Source organism: Micropterus dolomieu, linkage group LG04 (assembly GCF_021292245.1).
Source record: "Micropterus dolomieu isolate WLL.071019.BEF.003 ecotype Adirondacks linkage group LG04, ASM2129224v1, whole genome shotgun sequence".
Taxonomy (NCBI): domain Eukaryota; kingdom Metazoa; phylum Chordata; class Actinopteri; order Centrarchiformes; family Centrarchidae; genus Micropterus; species Micropterus dolomieu.
In genome coordinates this window covers 24,758,023-24,781,709 of record NC_060153.1, presented here as the reverse complement: position 1 = coordinate 24,781,709, position 23,687 = coordinate 24,758,023, and the positions used below count along the sequence as shown (strand labels likewise).

Below are 23,687 nucleotides of genomic sequence, written 5' to 3'. Positions count from 1 at the left end.
CAGAGCCGCAGCGCCAATGGCTATCCACGCGATATGTTACATAATCACGCGAGAGTGGTCAGTTGTTTAGAATTCCCAAAAGATGGCGGCAGCGCCTCCTGATGAGGCTAGCTTGCAGTCTCGCATCAGTAAGTCCTCATATTTTACAATATTTCATTAGCTTTTGAACGTAAAGCGATAGCCGATGTACTGTTAAGGGATATGGATATATATACACAGTTTTAATTTGCCGCTGTCGGCTACGGCACTCTATCTAGAGACTAAATTATCTGAGAGTCAAGAGAGCAAATGTCATCAAATCAAAAAGTGCAGCTGTCGTCAAGGAACAAACTCCTAATGATCAACTTTGCTGTAATGTGCTCGTATTTTGAGGTCACATTCTGTGTACTGTTGACAGCTTGAGGTTGGTGGCGCTATACAGACATGCCATTTAAATTTAACAATCCTAGTAATGTCGAACTGAATGCGAACAAAGTCAACTAGCTAACGTTAGGTCGCTGCTGACCGTTTCCTCAAGGACCAAGACTAGCCAGTTGAACGAACCCAAAACCAGGAAACAGTTCATTACTTCTGCTATAATCTTAGACAAAGGATTCAGTCATTCCTGCAAACGCGAGACACTCTCTTTATCTGCTCCAAACCAGAGAACTGATAGTTTGCTTATTACAAACAACCAGAGGCTACGGCTGCTGACAGGGATTGCAGGCGTTTAATCACCAATCATCAATTTACAGAACAATCCGAAATAAATAATGTCAGGAGAGGAGGGTTTTGCTAAATATAAGGTAAAAGAAAATGCACTCACAAGCAGCAGCAGTTTGGATGTAAAGCAGATTCAGAGTTTAGTCTAATGTGTCCTGTCCTATTGTTCCTTTCACACAGACAAGGCCACCAACCCTTTGAATAAGGAGACTGACTGGGACAGTATCAAAGGATTTTGTGATCAGCTCAACAATGAACCAGAAGGGTGAGATTATGATGATAATGAAGAATATCACCTCATTAGTAGTAGTTGTTCTGTTCCTCTGTACAAAATGCAGAAACAAATCAGTGCTATGCCAGCTTTTGATCTAAATTCATCCCAGAAGCTACGTAATATTTCCTCACAATATGAAACGTGTCTGACCATTCATGTGTTTTTTTCATGTCTTACATTGTTCTTGACTGTTATTTTTGTAAAGTAAATGTGCATTTTTGTTTTTATCTATCAGCCCCCAGCTTGCAACCAGACTTCTGGCCCACAAAATCCAGTCTCCTCAGGAGTGGGAGGCTATGCAAGCCCTTATGGTAAGAGATCCTCATCCATCGAGTCTTCACATTAAAGTCACGTGTGTGTGTTATGTGGCTAAGAAGTGTAAAGGTCTGCAAAATGCCCCTTTAGAAGCCACGTATCATGTTTACAGTGAAGACTTTTATTGTACAGGCTTGTCTTTACAAAGGTAAAACAAACTTTTAAAAACATTCCCAGGTTCTTGAGACATGCATGAAGAACTGTGGAAAGCGATTTCACAGTGAAGTGGGAAAGTTTCGCTTTCTCAATGAGCTCATCAAAGTGGTCTCACCCAAGGTAATGATCTCTGTCTTTTATGCTGTCATACCAGTTTGACTGAAACTGTACATCCATGAGAATTTATTTTGGAAGGCTTTGTTAACCAGTGATGGCAGCTTTAAAGCGGCTGTAGAAATCTTAGCGCTAGAGAAAACCAGCTGTTGGAGTATTTTTCTAGCTATTGTAGTTGTTAAAAAGGAAAATGTGTTTTTGCTTTAATTACTTCATTAATCCTCTCTTCTCTGCAGTATTTGGGATCACGGTCTCCAGAGCAGGTGAAGAGCAAGGTGTTAGAAATGGTGCACAGCTGGACGGTTAGGCTCCCTGATGAGACCAAGATAGCAGATGCTTATCAGATGCTGAAAAAACAGGGTGAGCACTCCAGAAGCTTGAGAACATGACTAACCATGAAGACAAAGGATGTTGACAATTTCTTTACCTTGAGGTTTCTCATTCCCCCTCATGGTTACGTGCATGGTTTGTTATTCCATACTTTTGCCATACAGTGGTTTATGATTGTGCTTATTAGTTCCCATATTTCACTGATAATGTCTTTTGGTTCCTGGTGTTTTTCTTGTTTTAACAAATAGTGTTTTGTACAAGGTAGTATCAGTTCTCCTTTTTTATGGCAATGAGCCACAAGCACGAGACTAATGTCTTTAGTCATGCTTAGTTGAATCTAGTATGATCTTTAAAAATGCAGTTGCTGAGTAGCTGTCCTAAGGTATAATCAGTACTCACTAATGGTTGTGTAGGATGTCTTTAGCACATTGATGTCTGGTGGATTTTGACAGAATATTCAGTGGGATTTTCTTGGCATGGGAGACAGACGTTTACATTGCCACATGACTCTCTTGTTATGTGCATTTATCTAAAAGAAGTGTCTAGTACATTGTTATAGCACCAGCATATACAGTATGTCACGGACAGTTCTGAGTCAGAGGTACAGTGTAATTATATACAATGTAAGCTGTGCTGTTGACATGTGAGATTAATAGGTGTCCTTGTTCTCTTCCAGGCATTGTCAAGCTGGATCCTGCACTTCCTGATGACAAGCCCCTCCCACCCCCTCCGCCCAGAGTCAAAAGTGCCGTCTTTGAGGATGAGGAGAAATCCAAGGTATGAAGTATGAATGACGATGAAGAAGCACCAGTCGCTTTAAAAAGGTTTTCAACAGGAAGGATGTATGCATTATATCTCTTATTATGTAGATTCATAAAAATGTTCATTACACATGAAATCCGTTTGAAGTCAAACTCAAATCATTAAGGGACCAACAGTTTACAAAGTTCTCTTCCTCCTTTCTTTCCTCCTTGCCTCTTCTGTCCTATCCTGTTTTTGTAGATGCTGTCTCGCTTATTGAACAGCACTCACCCTGAGGATCTACGAGCAGCAAACAAGCTCATTAAGGAAATGGTCCAGGAGGTGTGTCATCGGTTTTGTTTACCACATGTCATGGACAGTATATGTTCTCACGCGCATTTAGACCTTAACTAATATTCAGGTACGCAAACGATATCATGCAACATCATCTGATGTGAATTTTACACAAATGGTGGAAAAAAACACATCAGATGATGATGCATGATATCGTTTGCGTACCTGAATATTAGTCTTAAGGTCTTTTCAACAAATATTTTATTATAGTGATTAATACATTGGTGAGAGTTGTGTGTCTCCTCCAAACACTGACAACAGTGAACGCTGAATCTATGTATAATCACACATCAGGCTTTAGTTTCAGTAATACACGATTAAAGTTAATGATCTTGAAACTAATTGTCTCTCTGATGTTCTGCGTCATCAAAATAGTTTATTTAAAAATCAATCATCAGTTTTTTCCCATAGTTCCCATCATAATGATCATGATTTGAAATTATGATCATATGTAGCTAAATATTTAATTGTGAAAAATTTTAAGAAAGTACTGCTTGTCATCAACATTCTATTGTTGGAAAATATGATGTTAAATTTTAAAATGTAAAACCCACTTAACCTTCACATGTTTTGATATTTATTGTTATAAAGAATAGTCTTAAACTGTAATATAACTGTTATTATAATTGTCATTTGTCCTTAATCATAATCTTACTGATGAACACAACAAAATGCTGCTTGTTGATATTTAAACATTTCTATTGATACTGGGTACTATGACATCCGGTCGCCTGTTTTCCAGGACCAAAAGCGTGTGGAGAAGGTATCCAAGCGGGTGAACGCCATCCAGGAGGTGAAGGAGAGTGTCAGCCTGCTGAGCCAGCTGCTGGAGGGCTACAGCCAGGAGAGCTGCTCCCAGAGCAACCAGGAGCTCATTAAGGTTAGCACAGCGCAGCACCTTAAAAACTAGCTGCAGCTACAGACTCATAACTCTGCTTGTAGCACGCGCTAGAGGTGCTGTTTTATTGTGTTAAACACCTGTCTATTTGCAGGATCTTTACCAGCGCTGTGAAAAGATGAGGCCGACACTATTCCGATTAGCAAGTGATACAGAGGATAGTGATGAAGCTTTAGGTAAGTTAGCTGACCTCATGACTTTGATAGTATGTCATATAATACATTTATGAATTCAGATACAATATACAAATGTCACGTAATCGGGCTCATTCGTTAGATTCGAAACCACTTTGGTGTTGCTGATGAGCCCTTTTTCTGCTTGCAGCGGATATCTTACAGGCCAATGACAGCCTGACACAGGTCATCAACCTGTACAGGCAGCTGGTTAAGGGGGAGGATGTGACAAAGGATGGCATAACCATGCCCTCACAGGCAGGTAGGTGCATGTGTGTGTTCTCACTGCTGAAAATGGCGGTGAAGTGTGGTTTGGCATCCTTCAGTGTTTACCAAGCTTGATTCATTTTAAAAAATTCTCCGAACATCTATGTAGACTCTAAGATCACAGATGGGTATTCTCTGACCAAATTTAGGTAGCAGTAGCTCAGCACTTGTAGACCTGATGGGACTTAATGCATCAGCCAACCCAGAGCCCTCCAGCCTACACGCCCTGACTCAGAACATGGGCATCAGCCTCTTGGACGATGAACTCATGTCACTGGGTAAGCACAAAACGCTCATCTGGCTTGTAAGTACAAAGGTAGATTATCTAGCTGTTCTTTTTAACAAGCTAAAAATGAAGCGTCAGCATGAGTCAGTCTGCACAGCACCTTATATCCATTGGCCTGTGTGTAGCCCTCCTGTTGGCTGGCTGGCTAAAACCCTGAACCCTCAGGAGCAGACCACATCTGCATAAACCACAACAAAGCTACACACATTCACAGCCTTTCTAAATCCAGCCAAACATGTCACAAACTCTGACATTAGCAGGGAATTGTTTTTCATTTTAAATTGTTTTCAGGATTTGTTTGAAAGTGTTTTTGAATAGCATTACATTTTGATATAACTGCTAAAACGTGGAATAAAATTGAATTAACCTTTTGTTGTCTCTGATTTCTTAGGACTGAATGTAACAGAAAACTGCGACTCTCAGAACACTTTTCAGGTGCAAGTTGTAAGATGATATGATCTTACATGATGATAATGGCACATTAAAGCCATTATATGTTTTTAAAATGTCTAACTTTGGTTTGCAAAACGGATTTGTCTACAAACCTAAACATATGCCATTAGAATAATTTAAACACATACAGATTCTACACATAGAGACTTTAATACTGATTTCAATTTCTAACCCTTTTACATCATCTAGATTTCCTAATACACTCTTTTACATGCAAACCTTAACCCTCTGTTTGTTCTTTCAGTGCTCTGATGGTGCAGAATCATCAGTCCCTGCTGCAGTGTTGCTACCAGCTGTGGTTCAAACACAGCAAGCTCCACCAGTAGCTGTGCCCACTGCCCCTCCTAAACCCATGGAAGAGTTGGAAATGTTGGGGAAGACATTGTTACAGCAGTCCCTACCTCCAGAGAGCCAGCAGGTCAAATGGTAAGGTAACCCGACTGGAGGAGGTGGACCTGACAACATAAAAGTTGTTTGTTTGATGGAAGGAAGTATGTTTGTCATTACAATGAATGACGCACTGACCCGTAATAGCCCTGAAGTGTAATGTAAATCTCTTGTTGAGGGGAGTTATGTGTTGGTATTTTCTTCTTTGACACGCACACAACTACTATGTAACCTGTGTTTTCCATTCTTCTACATGCAGGGATAAGCTCCAACCTCAATCCAGAGTTACCTTACGAGATCTGCAGAAGTCCAGCACAAACTTTAGACCTGCTCCTAACGCAACCGCCAATTCCTCCGGTCCCGCTCTGGGGCTTGCATCCAGCCCGGCCGTCCATTCAGAGCATCCCGACACTCTCTTACTCTCCAATCTCAGTCTCACAGCTGCTGAGAAAGGCGTGTTTGCTGCTGCTGACCCCTATGACAACATCTCTCTAGCTGACCTTACCGTGCCTCTGGAAGCAATCAAACCTAGTAAGCATGAGCAACAACACCAGACCCAACAGTTACGGCGGGCAGGGTCATGGGTGCAGTTTTCTCTCAACTCTATATTACATTCTGTTGTGCTTTTCCCTTTTCTCTGCAAATGTATTTCAGGCAGCTTATTACCAGTGACTGCATTCGACAAACACAGTCTCCGGGTTTTGTTCACCTTTGCCCGTGACTGTCCTCCATCACGGCCTGACGTACTGGTGGTGATCATCTCCATGCTGTCCTCTGCCCCCATTCCTGTCACCAACATCCGCTTTCAGGCAGCAGTACCAAAGGTAGGTTCACGTTGTCTGCTATTCATACTGGTGAAAGATCAAGGTGACAGTGGGACACCCTCCTAAATCTGAAGGGGTCCAGTTCTACAGACATTTTATGTTTTCAGTTTAAGGCCATCTGTATTAGAGTGTCATGTAAAAGTCTTAACATTCAGTCAAGTGGAAACCATATCTTTATTCTAAAATGTTATTTATGGATATCACATGTTAATATGGTTTTTGTGTGGATGTGTCTGCGTTGCCCAGGTGATGAAAGTAAAGCTGCAGCCTCCCTCTAGCACTGAACTCCCAGCCTTCAATCCCATCCTGCCTCCAGCCGCCGTGACACAGATCCTGCTTTTGGCTAACCCTCACAAGGTACTCTACCGCTGAACCCCTCAACTGTCACACTGTCTCTTTATCACGTGAAGTGTATTTTACAGAATCTTTAGAAATATTAAGAGTTTTTGCTAATTATAAAATATGAGGGTCAGACCACAACCTCGTGGTACAGTTTTGAAATGGTAGGTTTGCTGAGTCCCTGTTAATGTCTTTTTGACGTGGACATTTTTTGGTGCTAAGAGTGGGAGAAACAATAACATTTACACTAATGAGAAACGATGAAACTGTAAAATCACGACAGTGGCATTGATTGGGAAACATTTGTCATTATCTCAAGCAAATGGTTGTCTGTCTATCCATCTATCTATCTATACATGTGTATTGATCTTATAAATTAAAGGTACCCTATGAATAATAATACATTTTAGGCGCCTTTCTGAACACTCAAGGTCACCTTACAAAACATAATAAAAGAGTACAGCAATAATCGATAAAATTAACTATAATTACAGTGCATAAAATCAGGGTACAAAGATTTAGAAAGGGTGATCACGTGGGATATGCCAGTTTAAAAATGTGTTTTCAGGCAGACCTTGAAGGTCAGGAGCAGAGTTTTGAAATCAATGCGGTATTTAACTGGAAGCCAATGAAGCTGCTGAAGGACAGGAGTAATATGATTAATAGAAGGGCTTCTGGTGATGATACGGGCAGCAGAGTTCTGAATCAGTTGAAGTTTATGTATGGATTTGAGAGGAAGACCAACAAGAAGAGAATTACAATAATCAATGCGGGATGTGACCAGTGTGTGAACGAGAATGGCTGTACTAGTGGGTGAGAGAGACGGTCGGAGGCGATTGATGTTACGTAAATGGATGTATGCAGACCGAGTGATATTGTTAATGTGAGCTTGAAATGAAAGTGTGCTGTTGAGGATCACACCCAGACTCTTGACCTGAAGGGAAGGGGAAACTGTGCAGTTGTCAATGGTAAGAGAAAAACTCAGATTTAGTCAAAGTGGATTTGGTGCCAATGAGGAGAACCTCGGTTTTGTCACTGTTAAGTTTGACGAAGTTGCAAGAGAACCAGGATTTGATTTCCGGCAGTTAGAGAGGAAGGTGGGTGGGAGAGATGAGGTAGGTTTGGTGGACAGGTAGAGCTGGGTGTCATCCGCATAGCAGTGGAAATGGTTGTTAAATTAACAAAAAAGACCAAGAGGAAGCAAATAAATGATGAACAGAAGAGGCCCCAAGACAGAGCCCTGGGGAACACCGGTAGTGACGGGGATAGCTCTGATTTGAAATGTTTGAGTTGGATGAACTGAGTGCGGCCAGAGATGGATGATTTAAACCAGTCCAAGGGTGTGTCAGTGAAACAAATGGAGACTAATCTGTCAAGGAGGATGTTATAAGAGATGGTGTCAAAGGCTGCACTCAGATCAAGGAGAATGGGTGAAGGAAACAGTCCGGGTTTTAAAGGAGCCAGAGAATTTAAAATGTTTTGTAGGCCATCGTTGTAGTGGAAAAACCAGATCATCAGGGTTGGAAAAACAGTTTATACTGGGGAGGCAGTCAATTTCAGTAGAGAGTGTTTAAAGTAATGTCCTTAATATTTCTGAATGAAATGACACATGGCAGTTTTATTTTGGACAGTGTTAAGTTGACATTAAAAGAAATTAACATGTGATCAGAAATGTGGTGGTCAGCTGCAGTGCAACCATGAGGAGTGACACCAGAGCAGCAAACAAAGTCCAAAACATGACCTTTGGAGTGAGTGGGCAAGTGAATATGTTGCTCCAATCCAAAACTGTCTAGGCAAGATGTAAATTACCTTGTGTATGCATTAGAGGTATTGTCCATATATATATTAAAATCCCCCAGCAGTATTACATTAGGGGAGAGTGAGCAGCAAATTAATTTAAAAAGTCCGTATTGGGCTTGGGTGGACGATGGATAGTGGCCACTGTAGTTGGAATAGGGCCGTTCAGTTGTAGGGCGATAGCTGTCGTTGGAGCCAGCATGAAAGACAGGGCAGTCCAGGAGAGCACAAACCACACAAACATCCCATTGATCCACATTGTTGCCAGTGCCGTTGTTGAGCCAAGCAGGCAGAGAAAGCAGCCAAGTGGGGAGTGGGAGCCCCGGTGGTAACGCTACAGGTAAACTAGTCCAAACAACAACACCGGATAATCTAATCATATGCCGATATGGCCAGATCAGACTACAACTTTTCAAGAGTCAGTTAAAACAGCATGAGATCCGCCCAGAGTGCCTTTTTGGGGGGGTAAAATGAAGACCCTGGAACTAAATTTAGACCCTGGTCCCTGCGTTGGAGTTGATTCCTCAAAAGGTTCCTAGTTCCCGAGTATAGTTCCTGTGGTGGAAACACGGCTTATTATGCTATAATGGTAGCGGTAACATCTAAGCAAAAGTAGAAATGTGCCAGCATAGGCAGTGAAGAAGACTGCAGATAGGCGACCATGGATGTAAACAATGCATGATTTTTAAATTGTTTTATAAAGCCTTTTTTGGGGGGGATGCACTGTATTTTGGTGATCAACACTGCGAAAAGTGTTATTGTTTGTATACAAGACAACTATACAGCGCACTTTAAAGCAGCAAATGAGATTCGTTTTGTAACACTGAAATGACGTTTTGTTTGTTTTTCAGGAAAAAGTACGTTTGCGGTACAAGCTGACATTCAGCCTGGGAGACCAATCTCATGATGAATCTGGTGATGTGGATGAGTTCCCGCCTCCAAACACCTGGGGGAACCTTTAGTGAGAATGACCAACCTCCTGTCACCTGCTGCTTCTTTTTTTAGATTTAGATTCAGGTTGAAGTTGTCCATCATCGTTGGCTTGAGGCAAGACAGCCTCTTTACACTTCAGTAGTTTCAAACTACGGTTTGTTAATACAAACTGACACAAGACCAGTTGTGGGAACCAGCTTCTACCTTGTGCCTTCCTTCGCATCCATCCTGTCCTTTATCGATCATCTCGGTGTTCTTTGTTTTGTAGCTACTTTCACTTCTTACAACAATCCATCCAACGCAAACTGTTGATTCAGTGCAATGGCTTTTGGGGAAACAAGTTGAGCCTTTTTAAAAACCGATTGTGTGCATTTGTCTGATTTACATACTGTTTAACAAGCCTCTCGGATGTCCCATGTCATGTGAATGACATGTGACAGCTGTTAGCATGCATTATTTCTGTTTTTTTGCAAAAGCCCCATGCTCAACCTAAAGCGAGTGGGGGACATTTTTGTTACGCTGTCCAAAGATAGGATTGCATCAGAGTATTGTCTCAGTTTGTGCGTTCAGTGTTTATTCTGAGTGTTCAGAGTAGGGATGCAACAAATCGTTATTTTCTGTCAGTCCAATAATAATGTTTTATTTTTATTTTTTTTTAAAGTAATTTAAATGCTTAAAGTGCTATCTTAAATGTGTTTACAGTATGGCCAACAGCCGATTCACCCTATGGTATGAAATAGTTAGTGTATTTACCTGATAAAAATATAGCAGAACAGCAGTGGATTTAATAGTCAGATGCCATCATGCTTAACTTTAGCAAACCACTTCACCCCATTATGAAAACTTTGTTGTTCATTTGTCAAACACAGTGTTGCATAGGGACATGAAGAAACTAAATGTAATTGTAAACACTCTAATCATTGAAGTGGTTTTCCCTTTTGACCAATGGAGACAGTTCAGAGTATGACGAGCTGAAATGCTGTAATAGAAAAAGTATCGGGAGAAACAAATAGGTTTTTACAGGGAGCACACATAACCAATTGGTTCGTTTTTAAGAATTGTCTTGGTTTTAATATTTGTGTCATGCTTTGGAAAATCATAGTTGGCCTGTGTGTGGGGTTGTGTGTGCGTGTGTTGAAGCTTTGCGAGCAGGCCTTTTCCACAGCAGACTTGTCTTTGGAAAATAACATCAATGATTGCTCATTTCTATTCAAGAGTCCCAGTAAGCCATGGCAGTGAACCAGCATGAACACCACCAGGAGCCTGAAACTGAATGAATCATTGACGTCATTATTTACCACTGTGCTTTTTCTACTGTGACATGTCAAAATGTCTGCTGTGGAAAGGGACTATGAAGGAAGGGCACTAAATCTCTGCCCCTGTTAAAATGCTGAAATTTAGCTTTTCATTTTTGCACTTTTTCAAAGGATTGGGACACTTTTTTGACATGTTTCACTCAGGATTTTGATTTGAAGATTTATTTTACACATGCACTTATGTTTGTTTAATTTTGCACATGAAACCATTCCCTATTACAGTACATTGTACTGTAAAATAGAAAAGACGGGCAAATGAGGATTGTTTCACATTTGCCGCCTTTCTGCTGTTGATTGACCCAAAGAGGGACACATGAAGTCCTGGCTTGACATTGCTGACATCCGGTTTGATTCTACCACATGTGCCTGAGATGAAACGTTTGATTTTCATTTGCTTTGTACATATATGTATACAAATGACTAGTTGGATCATTGTTTTTGTTTTCATGTTTCATGTCCTAATCAGAAAAGACAAATCACAAATGTTGTTACAGAATCATCCTCGGTCATTGTGCTGATTGGAGCACGGGTCTATGATGACTTCACTGGGTCATAAAATAAAAATGAGATTGGAAGCTGGTTCCACCTGAGAAATCAGATTCTGAAAACAAGTGAAACGCCAAATTTGTGTGTGACTCCCAATAGGGGTAGAGTTTCAGTTTATAATATCATGAGGGATCAATTTAAGAATTACCCACAGTAATATTGATTCAGTTATACACTTAATTAAAATCAAAGTGTTAAATTTCATATGGTAGATCAACCGCTCCAAGTTGTCATTATCATTTTCCTGTGTACTTGAGTGTGTGGGTTGATCTACCATGCATCACACAGTGCCATTAATCATTCAGATAGTTGGTTGATAGTAACAGCCATTTCATTTCCAGAGATCTGCATTTACACAACTACAGTCTAGGACTAGAAGGAAGAAAGCAATAATGTGACAAGTAGCCTCAGTAACCAACTTCCAGTCCTTCATGGCTCAAGCAGATTGTAAATAATAAACATTTGTGCTCCCAGCATGACTTATTGTAAACTATGCATTGAGGAGGCTGTAACAGGTTTTGACTACATTGACAGATTCAGATCGGATTTCTCCTGTTTAAGTCCATACATATGATAATATGCCTTCATCGTTGCCACAAGAACTACAGGTTTATTGCAGCCTCTTATCTTCCCCACAGCATTAATCAGTAGATGTTCAAATGAGTCTAGTCAAGCCTTTTCTAGAAGATGTGGAATGATTGATAGCTTTTCTTGGCTTAAGGTATTAACTCTGCAAGTAATCTCTGATTTTTCATCCGACTGCACTGATGGAGCCTGAGTACTGTATCGGCTATTGCACTGTTGCTGAATGGAAAATGTAATTGCCTGAAACATGAGGCTGCTCATGTCTGGGTCTAGTATTCATTGAGGTGCATTTAGGGGTACGCTACAAATTTGTGAATTAATGACGCACAAAACCTATTACAGATACAAATCCCTGTTCTTGGTAACTTTTATTTAAATAACCTCTACACTTCAGTTTGCACTACACTGCTGGAAGTCATGATCAATCACCCGTGTCCAGCTTTGAAATACATGAATCAGACCGGACCTCCCACAATAACTAGGACTGGCAAGAAGAAAACTAACTTAGGGAACTTAAACATGCAACTTCAGACCCAAAGTGTGTCAAAACTGGATCCAGATATTTAAGATTGATGCAAAAGTAAGTGTGACAAGGCCTATACAGATGTATTTCTGAGAGAAAACGTCTTTTCCATTTGTGCTCACAATGTAAATAAAAACTTAACGCCATGATGTTTATTTACGAATAAAAGCAACATACGTGGACGTACTGCTGGGTACAAACTGAGAATGTACTAAAAATGTGTATTCAAAGGCAAATAAAGTCGTTTGTACAGGGAATTCACCTGACGTATAAATAATGTGATCAATAATTTGCAATGTCAAAAATAAAGCTTTGATTCCTTTATTTTTTAAGAAACACTAAAAAGAACACAATGAATGAAAGAGGAAACAAGCAACAAACTGCAATTTAGTCAAAAATCAACATGAAAATACATCAGCTGATCTGCTCATTAAAATGAAATGCGAGTTAAACAGCTACCAGTCAAAAGAAACATCAGTTTTGACTACAGGGCAGGTAAAAGTAAAGGCATGCATGAACAAATGTATCTTAATCTTGTGACAGTCCATTACACATACAAAAAAAAATAGAAAAAAAGAGAAGATCCACAACATGGAAGCATTGCTTTAGTGTTTTAACACAAACCTAAAATCAATGCAATAATTATAATGGTTCCCTCAAACAAAATGACACAGATTTTGAACTTAAACAAAGCCTTGACTTTGGAATGCTTAAACTAAAGAGGGACAACAAACTGGTGAAATGCACTGATGGGTTTGTTTAAAATTAAACCACAACAAAGTTGTTCCTCCATGGTACATAGGTTTCCTTTTCTAAAGGAATATTTTAAATCCACACACAGGGCATATTCAAAAACAAATAGAAAATAAAGCCCTTACCTAATTAAATAAATGCCTTGGCAAACTCCTGCTTCTTAGACACAAATTGGAAAGTAAAAACAAAGTTACACTGTTAACATACTAACAGCGCAAATTAACTCCGCACTTCTTTTTTTACAATTCTACTTTCGGGGAGGTGGAGGGCCTGGAGGAGGAGGGGGTGGAGAAGGAAAAGCGTAAGGCGGTTGCCCAATGAAGCCAATGAGCGGTGGTGGAACAAACTGCTGAGCCATCAGAGGCTGCAGCCCCCCTGATTGTGTAGGTAGAGGAGGAGGAAGCGGCGGCTGGCCAAACTGACCCTGCGGCTGACTAGATTGATCCTGACCTCCACCTCCACCAGACTGGCCTCCGCTGTGGGAATTGTAGCTCCCGCTGCCACTGTAACTCTCGTACTGATCTGAGCCAGAGTTGTAGCTATTTCGGCGATCCCGGCTTCTGTCCCTGTAGGAGGAAGAGGAGGAGGAAGTGGAGCGGTCTCCATCACGGCTGTTGCGGCTGTCATGGCTGAAACCGCTGCGGCTGTCTTTACTGCTGCTGCCACCACCAGGGCGCATGCGCCGATCACACTCCTCCTGGTACATGAGGTTTGGGTTGTTGGAGCTTCTGCCATGGAAACGCATTCTGCCACCTGTAATGAACAGCATATGTAACATCAGTATAATTTAAACTGTTAAAATGGTTTATGACTACATCTCTTCTTCCTTGACTGTGATATATTAAGTTGAAAATTACCCCCTCCTCCTCCACCACGCCCTGAGTCCACGAGCTGAAGCAATTTAGGGTTGATGGCCTGCCGGGCCTCTGTCAAAACCCGGACAAGGTCTCGGGCCTGCCGCAAGTTCCCTGGGGTGAAGAAGGTGTAGGCGGTGCCCTTTTTGGTACTGCGGGCCGTACGTCCAATACGGTGGACATAATCCTCAGAGCAGCTGGGATAGTCATAGTTGATGACGAACTTGACATCTTCCACATCTTTTGGATAAAGAGCAATCAATTTTACAGCATGGGGCAAAGGAAAAAGATTATGATCTCGGGGGGGGGGGGGGGGGGGGGGGGGGGGGGGGGGGGAAGCTGGAGAAAGAATTTTAATTCCACCTTAAGAACTGATGGTTTGAATTTAAATATAGATATATATACATACAATTGCATTATTTTCTGTGTGTGTGTGTATGTATGTATATACATATACACACACGCACACATAAATGAGAAATTACACATATTTACATTAAAGAAGATATTCATATTTATGGTTAGAAGTCAAAAATCTAAACAGATTGTCACTTACCTGCTTTATCAGACACTGTGCAAAAAATTCATACATCCGAAGATGCATTTCAGTTAACCACCATTGTAACTCCTAAATCAAATACAGTTAAAACTGAACTTGACTTCAGGTTGTCATGCTCACTTGAGAAGTAGTGAGCATGACGTTGAGGTGTACAGAAACCATTTTTAGGCTTCATAATCTTCACATCAATGTGATTATTGGTCAAAATGTGTGAAGACAAGGAGTCTGTTTCTTATTACAGAAGAAGTGGGGCTCTGACAGCACTGCTGATCGATAAGTCTACCTTTTCCCGTCCCAGTGAACAACAGAATGACGATGTGCCAGGATAATAACTGTTCTTTTGACTGAAATATGAGCACGATGGAAGTACTTGAATGTATGGTGAGCTCATGGAGGAGTTAAGACAAAGGGGCGGTGAGGTACTTACCCCCTTCATGTTGTTTTTACAAAGGTAGTCCCCCCTGATCAGTCCTGGTTTCTAGGGAGGGGCTGAGGGGGAGGGAGACAGGATTCATCCCTCACCTTCTGCACACACCAGCAACATCAGACTGGAGCAGAACCGTTAAACCTCAAGAGACATGCACACAACGGCCGGTTCTGTTGCTCTCTCGCTGCATTGCAGGACCCTCCTCAGACCCTGGCCAGGACTGGATCCAGACGAGCCCGTCTAACTCTCTCTCCCCTGTCTGTCTGCTTTTTGGGACGGACCGATGGACAGACATACAGGCACCTCAGGCTGCTCCCAAGGAAGGCTCGTTGGATTTACAAACTGACAATACTGGGCAGGGGGATCTTAGTTACCTAAGAAGAACAAGAGGGGCTTTAATCCCTCTAAAACTAGCCGAGCTTCTACGTTAACGTGACTGAGGGGGCAGTGACAGCAGCGCAGACTGTTACAGCTGCCGTGTGCTGCCAAACCCTGAGAGGAGAAGAGGGGAAAAAAGAACAAGGATACGGTCATAGGAATTTTGGCAAGTCAAAGACACTTCAGTCATCCCCCCTTCTCACATTTATCCTGCCAACAAATTAGATGTCAAACTAACCATCCTAACCGTCCTGTGGACCGTAGACACTTCAACTATACTGTCCTATTCAAATGCATCTGCAAAACATAACAATATGCATCTTTTTGCAGAATTACATCAATGGCACAACTGCACAATTTAGTATCTTCTATGTGGAAGAACGGGTAATATGAGAAGCATCTTCATTTTTTTTTTGTTTTAAATTTGTACTGACACCATAAAGGAGACATAAGAAAAAGTGCGCAGGAGCATCTGGCCCACGCACCCCTCCTTTCAGGCAGCGTGCCAAAGAGCCCCAGGTGAAGGAAGCTTTTTAACTGCAGTAACAAGAAACAGACTATGAACCCAGCAGACCAGAAGGCCTGACGCCTCCATACTGGACTCTTAACAGTTCATTAAACTGTCAGGTTACAATAGTACGGGGGTCCTTAAAAACAATGTGCTGATTTATTTCATTGTACATCACTGAATTCAAACGGATTAAACCTTCTTTGTTATTTTCACACTTCCAGTTCAAAGCTATAACACATATTGTCCCAGCTGTACATTATGGAAAATTACTAGTCATAATATCAATCTGACAATAGCAAAAGGGAGACAATTCTACACTTAATGTTATGCTAAAAATGCATTTTGCTTTCTCATCATTGTCTCATCTGTAATATACTTACCTACTGGTCAAGATAACTTTGCAAATAGAGGCCCAAAGGTACAGTTGCACTGTACAAATCAATTTAACTGTGTTGACTGTTTAAAAGTATAATACACTTAAAGTTAGGGTAGGCAATTTATTTCACAAGCATTTTTTGTTATATTTGTTGAAATTATCTTTACATCCCAAAGGCAATCATATAATCAAATGATCTGATTAATATTAAAATGAGAATATATTTGTGGTATCTGTGGCTGTCGCAGGACTGTAATAAGCACGGCCTACCTGCCTGTCTATCAGCGTGCACTCTGCCTGTCCACTCACTGCACATGAACATTAATGTGTTTTGGAGGGAGTGGCTTTTAGGGGGATTTTTTCAGTTGGAAACTTTTAAAATCTGTCTCTTGCTAGTTTCTCCATTGTTGCCTACCCCAGCTTTAATATTGTTTGCCGGGAAAAATTAGCAAGAAAATGAGGAAAGAATGAGAGAAGAGACGCAGCATTACGCAGCATTACGCAGCATTAACTGTATGTGTGAGCCGACATACCCAGACCACGAGAAGCCACATCCGTAGCAATCAGTATAGGAGCTTTACCACTTCGAAATTCTGTAGGATTAAAGAAAAAAATAATACAGTAGAAATCTTAACAGAAACAGACAATGAAAATCAAACAGAAGAGGAGGATGGGAATCATCTCTACTCCCACTCAACTCAGGCGATAGGTAACTTTAAAACAAATGCCTACGCCTACTGATCTCCAGTCGTTGGAGGGAAGGTTTTTTTAAATTCTGTTTTGTCCACTGGCTCATTGGTTATGACAAGAGAAAGTGATCTACAACAAAGGGAAGTGGAAGCACTGTGTTACAAGCATTTTACCTGCAAGTACCCAGTCTCTTTCTGGCTGGCTCTTGTCTCCATGGATACACATGGCTGGCCACCTAGAAAACAAAACCACAGCGAAAGTGGCATGATTAGTAGACACTTTATATAGCTTCCAGATCCTGACCGATTTGAGATTTTTAAGACAGATACTGATTTTGATATTTTAAAATCTGATATTCCAATATATTGGCAGATATTCTTTATTCCCCCTCTTCTTTTCAGAAACACGCAACATAAACAAAGATAACATTTGTTATGTGTACTTATGAGACCTCACCAAGATAACATGACATAATGCAGTTTAAATATAAACTCTTTGTTTATTGTTATAAATAGTAGCTATAAATAAATAGGTGATTATATCAGCTCATTGCTGTGTTTTATGGTGGATTTTTGGCTCCCAAACAAGTGGAGTTGCAGAGTAGCCTCTGGTGGACAAACTATGCAATGTCAACACTCGTAACATTGAAGGATCCGTCTTCCGTCCCTCACGATACTGATTTATCTGCAATTAGCTCATATCCACCAATTTATTGGTCGGGGTCTAATTGCTTCAGTCTATCAAATATTTGCATAACTCATCTTACAACTACTGTTTTCATGTTTTCTCATACCAGACATAATTTCTCACCCGTCCCGCCTCATCCTCCTGGTAAGATCATCACAACGCTTCTTAGTCTCCACAAAGATGATGGTTTTGTTCTCTTTTTCTGCCATTATCTCCTCCATCAGCTGAAAAAGTCTGTAGACAGGGAGACAGGGACAAGGAGAGACAATCATAGCACAGCAGTAATAAGCTCAGTTTGTACTGTCTGAAAGGATAAGCTCCTGTTCTGTAACACTAATAAAGCGGTTAATGAGATAATCATAACATAATGTCACTTCAAGTCACATATTTTCTCACTGGCTATCCTTACTTGTGGTCCTTTTCCGTTTCCATGCAGACATCAACAATCTGCAGGATGTTGTGGTTGGCACTGAGCTCCAGAGCTCCAATATTAATCTGGATGTAGTCCTTTAGAAAGTCCTCGGCAAGCTGCCGAACATCCTTCGGCCAGGTTGCACTCCACATCAGGGTCTGTCTGTCAGGCTGAAGGAGAGAAAGCATGCAAGAGATTAAACTAAAAAATACTTCTACATCAACAAGTCGAGGTGATCATTTTCAGCAGTCAGGGGAACTGAGCTTTTTTCCTACCCTGATTTGTTCAACTATCTTGCGAATCTGTGGCTCAAAGCCCATGTCCAGCATGCGGTCAGCCTCATCCAGCACTAGGTAGGTGCAGCGCCGCAGGTTCGTTTTCCCAGCCTCCAAGAAGTCAATGAGGCGGCCAGGTGTGGCAATACAGATCTCAACACCTAATTAACATGTTAAATAATAAATATATAAAAACATACACTCAGACATGTGCTCAGACATAACAATTCACAAAAAGTTGTGTTCTGATTGTTGTTAATTTGTTCAACATGTACAACACTTCCTCTATGAGCAGTCCAACAATAACTGACCATATAGCCACACCTCCCAGGGAAATGCAGTGTGGGCTAAAATACCAGGCAACAGCTGTAGAAGTCACATGTGAAAGAGTGGTGTGTGTGTGTGTGTGTGTGTGTGTGTGTGTGTGTGTGTGTGTGTGTGTGTGTATGTGTGTGTAGTTCATTTACATACCAGGATAAAGCTCTGTTTTTTACCATTTGCTGTTCAATTTCATTAACAACACTGTGCTACCAACAACTTAGGCCCCATCCAAACCAACCAAAACCAATACGATCTCCGTCCACGGCAGCGTTTTAGCTGTGTGTCAGAGTTGATCTCTGTCTATATTAAAGCGACTGAAAAAGCACATCTAGTGGCCGTTCATGTACACTGGGCATGCATGTGCCGGTTGTAAACATGAAGCCAATGGTCTATTCCGTAGTTACAGAAGATTTGGTGAAAGAATAAAGAAATACAGACAAAGAACCACACCAGATTTTATTTTGCACGGACCAATAACGAGCTGGGACTGTTACTGAATGTAACATGGGAGTTAATAGCAGCTGTGGCAGCGGATAACAGACTGGAAGTTGTCACATAATAATTACGGTGACATACGCAGTACAAGTGTAGGCAGATAAGTGTTATTTGCGCAGTACAAAATATTTTAATAAAAAGACCAAATCGGAAACTCTGTCAGTAGCATTGTGTTTCTGCTTTGCGTGACTTATAATACACAATCAGAGACCCAAACGTGAACGTTTGCATCATCGTTTCTAAAGTCCTCCGTTTTTGCCCGTCCGCACTAAAACGCCATAAATCTCCGTTTTAGGTCTTCGTTCTTTTTAGTCTGGACGGGAGATGCAAACGTAGCAAAAGGTCTCCGTTTTAAAATGAAAATGCAGTAGTGTGGATAGAGCCTTAGTTCCTGACCCCAAAGCCGGGAAAGCACTCAAAAGTACACAAATATATATTGAACAGGATTTTCAATATAAAGGTTTTGAATTTCAAAATATTTAAAATAATGATCCGCCTACTACTACACCCACCCCTCTCGAGGTCTCGAATCTGTGGTCCTTTGGGTGCTCCACCATAGACGCAGGTGCTTTTTATCCGGGAAGACTTGCCATAGTCATATGCGACTTGCTGAACCTGCTGAGCCAGCTCTCTGGTTGGGGCGAGGACCAGACACTACAACGAGAGGATGAAGAAGAATGAGGAAGGTTTTACAGATTGATTGTACGCCTACAGTAAGGTAGTGGGATTTAGATAAACACTCGTTCTCACAAGACACATGGAATTTGCACTCACAATTGGACCATCTCCCCTGTCCAGATAGGGCTGGTGGTTGATGTGTACAATAGCAGGAAGAAGATACTGCAGGGAACAAAAGCAAATTTGGCAAACTAATTAGTTCTCCTACGAATCCCTTTAAAAATATTTTTTAGGGTCTTGGATTATCTAAACATTGTCTTTCTGCAGTTGTACTGTCGTTACTGATTTGCATTTTTTCTTGAGTTTTGTTCTTGTGTTTCTTTTATGGTTCATGTATTTCTATTTTAATTTAATGTTTAGCTGTATCACTCTTAACATAAATATGCTATGTAATTAACATTTTTATGAACTTCAGAATAAATGTGATCATCATGCATGATGAAAGTGGCCAGGCAGACTTACAGCCAGCGTCTTTCCGGAGCCCGTCTGTGCAATCCCCACCATGTCCCTGCCGCACAGGGCCACAGGGAAACCCTGAGACTGGATCGCTGTTGGCTCCTTGAAGTTCTGCTGCATCAGCACATCCATCACATACTCTGCCAGAAGAAGGAGGGACAGTCAACAAGATAGTTACACAGCCGTATTGTTGCTTTGGTTTTTATCTTTCAGATGTTCAATCAGAATATTATCTTTAACACATTTTACTAACACTGCAACTAGTAATTTAGAGCAGTTGTGGTGTTTTATTTAAATTTACCAAATTTAATCTTGAAGTCCCTAGATGCTGGAATGAATGAATGAATTATCTTTGTATATGCTATGCTTCCCAGAGATTATTTGTGCATCCACCGTAGTTTGTGAAATGTTTACTTACGAGGAAACTGCGCCTGGTGAAAAGCAGTGATCGCCTTTGAACAGCCAGAGCCTCTGATGGTGATCTCCTTCTTTCTGCGATATTCTTCCACTTCATACTGGATACGACAGCAAAAGAGGAAAAAGAAAGAAAAGAAAGAAAAACATACATTTGGATATGGTGTATAAATGATTTATACTTTTTAGAATACCTTCTGCTGAAATTATTCTGACTTTCTAAAGAAATTAAAATTATCATGACATCTGGCATGACTGTAATGCATTATTTATGTGTTTAAATGTGTTACTGTTTGTTGCTCTGTTGATCAACATTGTCTGCAGCTAAAACACAAGTGATAATGGCCACCATTATAGTTTAAAAATTAAAAATAACATTATTGTAGGTGAGTGTGAGAGAGCAAAAAGAAGATTTACCGGACTCATGCGTTGGACCTCAGGGTGCTCAGTGTAGAAGTTCTTCTCAAATTTTGGCAGCTCGTCCAGGTTCCACCTCTTCTTGCGGAGACGCTCACCTGGATTCCCAAACTTCATTGGTGGGGGTCCAGTGCGACCGCTCATGGCCCCAAACCGTGGCCTGAGGGTCAAGAGATAAAGAGCACTGGGGAATCAGCAAGGCAGGCTGCAGCATTACCTGCAGCAATGTACTGTACAATTCAGTGTATATTTGACGTTTGCTTAGGTCATGCCAATAACTCGCTACCCACCGTTGTTATGTCAACAGTGCAGTTACAACCTTCACCCAAGAGCTTGTGATGATAATTTCTATGTCTTTTGGATTTGTCTGTGACCAATGTATTTATGGCTTAATCCATACGCCCAGACATGTGGAATCATTATTCTCATGAAGTCCAAAGTGGCAATTCTGTATTTCACATAGTTCACAAAGGGGGCTCGTGCTGACTTTATGTATGTGGTCCGCTACCACTGTCTACCAGTCTACAGATTATGCACAATTTACGTACGTAACCTAAATGTTCTATATTTATTTCAAGAGATTTATATGATCTATATGTGCAATTGTGTAATGAAGTTAGATATGCCTTGACCTATTCATTTGCCTTTGTATGTTATGATGTCTAGTTTTTGTGTTCAAATGTGCAGTCAGATTCAGTCCGGCTCAGTGTTTCAGGTGAGTGTAATATTACCAGAGTCTGCTCAGTCTGCAGGTCCGGAGGGTTCACACTTTGGTTCACCAAACATATATAAATTGATAAAACTATGATGGATGTAGCTATAACATTTATTCTGTAACTTCCACACTCCTATAGAAGAAACAAAGTAATTGACCCCTGTGACCTTAACTTACCTTCAGCGCCACCATCAGGTCAATATAAAAGTTTAAAAACATAACGTAAATCGTGGTCCTTACTTTTTTTTTTTTTCATTTGGTGATTACATGGCGCCACCTTAAGGTCGCTGTTAACTTAGCGCAATGTTTACTGTGAAAGCAACAACAAACTGAAGAGAGGCCTTCAGGAAGTTTGAGCTTTTCTGCGATCGTGTTGCATTCATCGGCTCAGAGAACAGTAGAGTCTCAAAACGACCATGGTCGTGGGTCAAACTGACTGTCGTACACGTGTGACACTAAAGATGTGATAAAAGTGTGTGCTATTTAAATATAAGAACTAAAAACTTACCTGTCTCGTCCACGGTCCCTGTCTCTGTCCCCATATGAAGAAACGCCTCTCATTATCGCGACAAAACTACTATCCTCTCCGTAGTATTTCTAACTTTAACGTAAATTTTCACGTTTGACACCGTTTTGTTTACGTTGTCACGTTGTACGCTTAAATACGTGTTTTACGGTTTTAGTCAAATAATCGCTGGATGCGTCACGTAGCTAAACAGCCGCTTATCACCCTCCTTCCCTCGTCCCCTGCCCTCTTTTGCAACGTAACTTCAGCTAGTAAATCTACGTAGCTTCGCTCCGCTAATACGGACACTACGTACAAATAATAATGGAGAATGTGTTTCGTGTACGCGTTCGTGCTTTTTAACAGTTGGTGGCGGTGTGTCAGAAACTGTGCGCCTCTTCCTCCATTGAAACAGTAGAAGAAGAAGACGACAGCCTTCCAGGAAGTTAAAACCGATATTTATATAATATGAGCTAATAAGAATATATAAAGTTAACTTATAATTGTCTTTATAATAGTATGGTAACCAGGTGATTTGAGTTGCGCCTTGCTTAAGGAAATGCCTTTGTTAATTCAAAATAGAGGACTTGGCCGCATAAGCTCGACGGAACTGTTCGAAAAATATCCACATTTACAGGTTTGTTTCCAAGTAGTGTGTCTAAATATAGCTTGCTGAGATAGCAGCCATCGCCGGTTAACGATACTCTGTAACAAGGAATCACTTCAAAGCTAGAGCGAAATGGTAATTTGCTTTACATTTTGATTTATGAACGGGACTGTGGTGGTAGATCCAAATAACTCATGGCGGATAACAGCAAACACATCTTGATATCTTTGGTAATAAGCGTGACTGATTCTAAATTCCGTGCATGTTGTGCCCTAAAATAAAATGTAAAAAAACTACAAGATAAGGATAGCTCACTTGATTGACAAACCTTTGATGACTCCTGTCTGGTCTTTGTGGAAAATACTTTTGACATAAGATAGGTGTTTATTGTTTTTATACAGAGAGAGGGAAATCCAGTAAGTTAAGTCCTGGCTTTCATCAGTTGAAAAATAAGTTTTGATTAGTCTACATTTCCTTCTCTATGACCGCTTCTAAAGAACAAGGTTTACAGTCTGTATTGATAACTATTAAGTAACACTAATGAATACCACAGCCTGATGGTGTTTTGGTTTTAATGTGACAAATCCAGAAAGCCTAGGGGTCAATATGACATTTTTTAAGATATAAACAATTACTATTATTTCACAGGAAAATGCAAGAACATTTCGCTCCAAGCCACTTGTGGATGTCGACCCAAAGTGCCTCTTGTATGTCCAACAGAGAGAGTTTGCTGCAACAACACCAGAAGACAGTAAGTAAAGCCTGATGATTTGAATAGATCTTCAATCCTTCAGTGTTTCCATCAACAGAAGCCTCACAATATATGTTTCTTTGAAGAAAGAGC

At 40.8% G+C, this 23,687-nt stretch overlaps 3 protein-coding genes across 4 annotated transcripts in view; 2 read left to right on the top strand and 1 right to left on the bottom strand.

Annotated features, from left to right (window-relative positions):
- The first annotated feature begins 72 nt into the window (after positions 1–72).
- LOC123969807 (ADP-ribosylation factor-binding protein GGA1-like) lies at positions 73–11,678 on the top strand. Its single transcript, XM_046047495.1, has 17 exons — positions 73–128; positions 883–967; positions 1,212–1,287; positions 1,469–1,567; positions 1,798–1,921; positions 2,568–2,668; positions 2,894–2,974; positions 3,729–3,866; positions 3,979–4,060; positions 4,209–4,319; positions 4,474–4,602; positions 5,002–5,045; positions 5,308–5,489; positions 5,710–5,981; positions 6,105–6,274; positions 6,521–6,631; positions 9,262–11,678. The coding sequence occupies exons 1-17, from the start codon at positions 83–85 to the stop codon at positions 9,370–9,372; spliced, it is 1,962 nt and encodes a 653-aa protein (XP_045903451.1). The 5' UTR covers positions 73–82; the 3' UTR covers positions 9,373–11,678.
- A 942-nt stretch (positions 11,679–12,620) lies between these two features.
- Positions 12,621–22,457, bottom strand: LOC123969808 (probable ATP-dependent RNA helicase DDX17). The gene is made up of 13 exons (XM_046047496.1): positions 22,240–22,457; positions 21,017–21,176; positions 20,604–20,700; positions 20,192–20,325; positions 19,826–19,891; positions 19,564–19,705; positions 18,236–18,396; positions 17,958–18,130; positions 17,672–17,782; positions 17,035–17,096; positions 16,705–16,764; positions 13,924–14,160; positions 12,621–13,819 (listed from the first exon to the last, which is right to left on the bottom strand). Exons 1-13 carry the CDS (start codon positions 22,290–22,292, stop codon positions 13,314–13,316), a joined length of 1,962 nt encoding a protein of 653 aa, XP_045903452.1. The 5' UTR covers positions 22,293–22,457; the 3' UTR covers positions 12,621–13,313.
- A 158-nt stretch (positions 22,458–22,615) lies between these two features.
- The window catches only part of ntan1 (N-terminal asparagine amidase), a 4,035-nt gene continuing 2,963 nt past the window's right edge, over positions 22,616–23,687 (top strand). Inside the window, exons 1-2 of one of the 2 annotated variants that reach the window (XM_046047201.1) lie at positions 22,616–22,873; positions 23,492–23,594. In XM_046047201.1, the coding sequence (XP_045903157.1) occupies positions 22,796–22,873; positions 23,492–23,594 (181 nt within the window). In that variant the 5' untranslated portion in view covers positions 22,616–22,795. The remainder of the gene's footprint in view (positions 22,874–23,491; positions 23,595–23,687) is intronic. The other variant, XM_046047200.1, reaches the window with a different exon arrangement.

What these genes read in the sequence shown, in the direction of transcription:
- LOC123969808 (XM_046047496.1), bottom strand. Translation starts at nt 22,292, where the DNA reads ATGAGAGGCGTTTCTTCATATGGGGACAGAGACAGGGACCGTGGACGA. An exon ending in AGGGACCGTGGACGAGACAG is followed by an intron (nt 21,177 to 22,239) that starts GTAAGTTTTTAG and finishes CTTGACCCTCAG; the next exon opens with GCCACGGTTTGGGGCCATGA. An exon ending in GATTCGAGACCTCGAGAGGG is followed by an intron (nt 18,397 to 19,563) that starts GTGGGTGTAGTA and finishes CATGTTAATTAG; the next exon opens with GTGTTGAGATCTGTATTGCC.
- LOC123969807 (XM_046047495.1), top strand. Translation starts at nt 83, where the DNA reads ATGGCGGCAGCGCCTCCTGATGAGGCTAGCTTGCAGTCTCGCATCA. An exon ending in AGGCTATGCAAGCCCTTATG is followed by an intron (nt 1,288 to 1,468) that starts GTAAGAGATCCT and finishes AAACATTCCCAG; the next exon opens with GTTCTTGAGACATGCATGAA. An exon ending in TTCAGGCAGCAGTACCAAAG is followed by an intron (nt 6,275 to 6,520) that starts GTAGGTTCACGT and finishes TGCGTTGCCCAG; the next exon opens with GTGATGAAAGTAAAGCTGCA.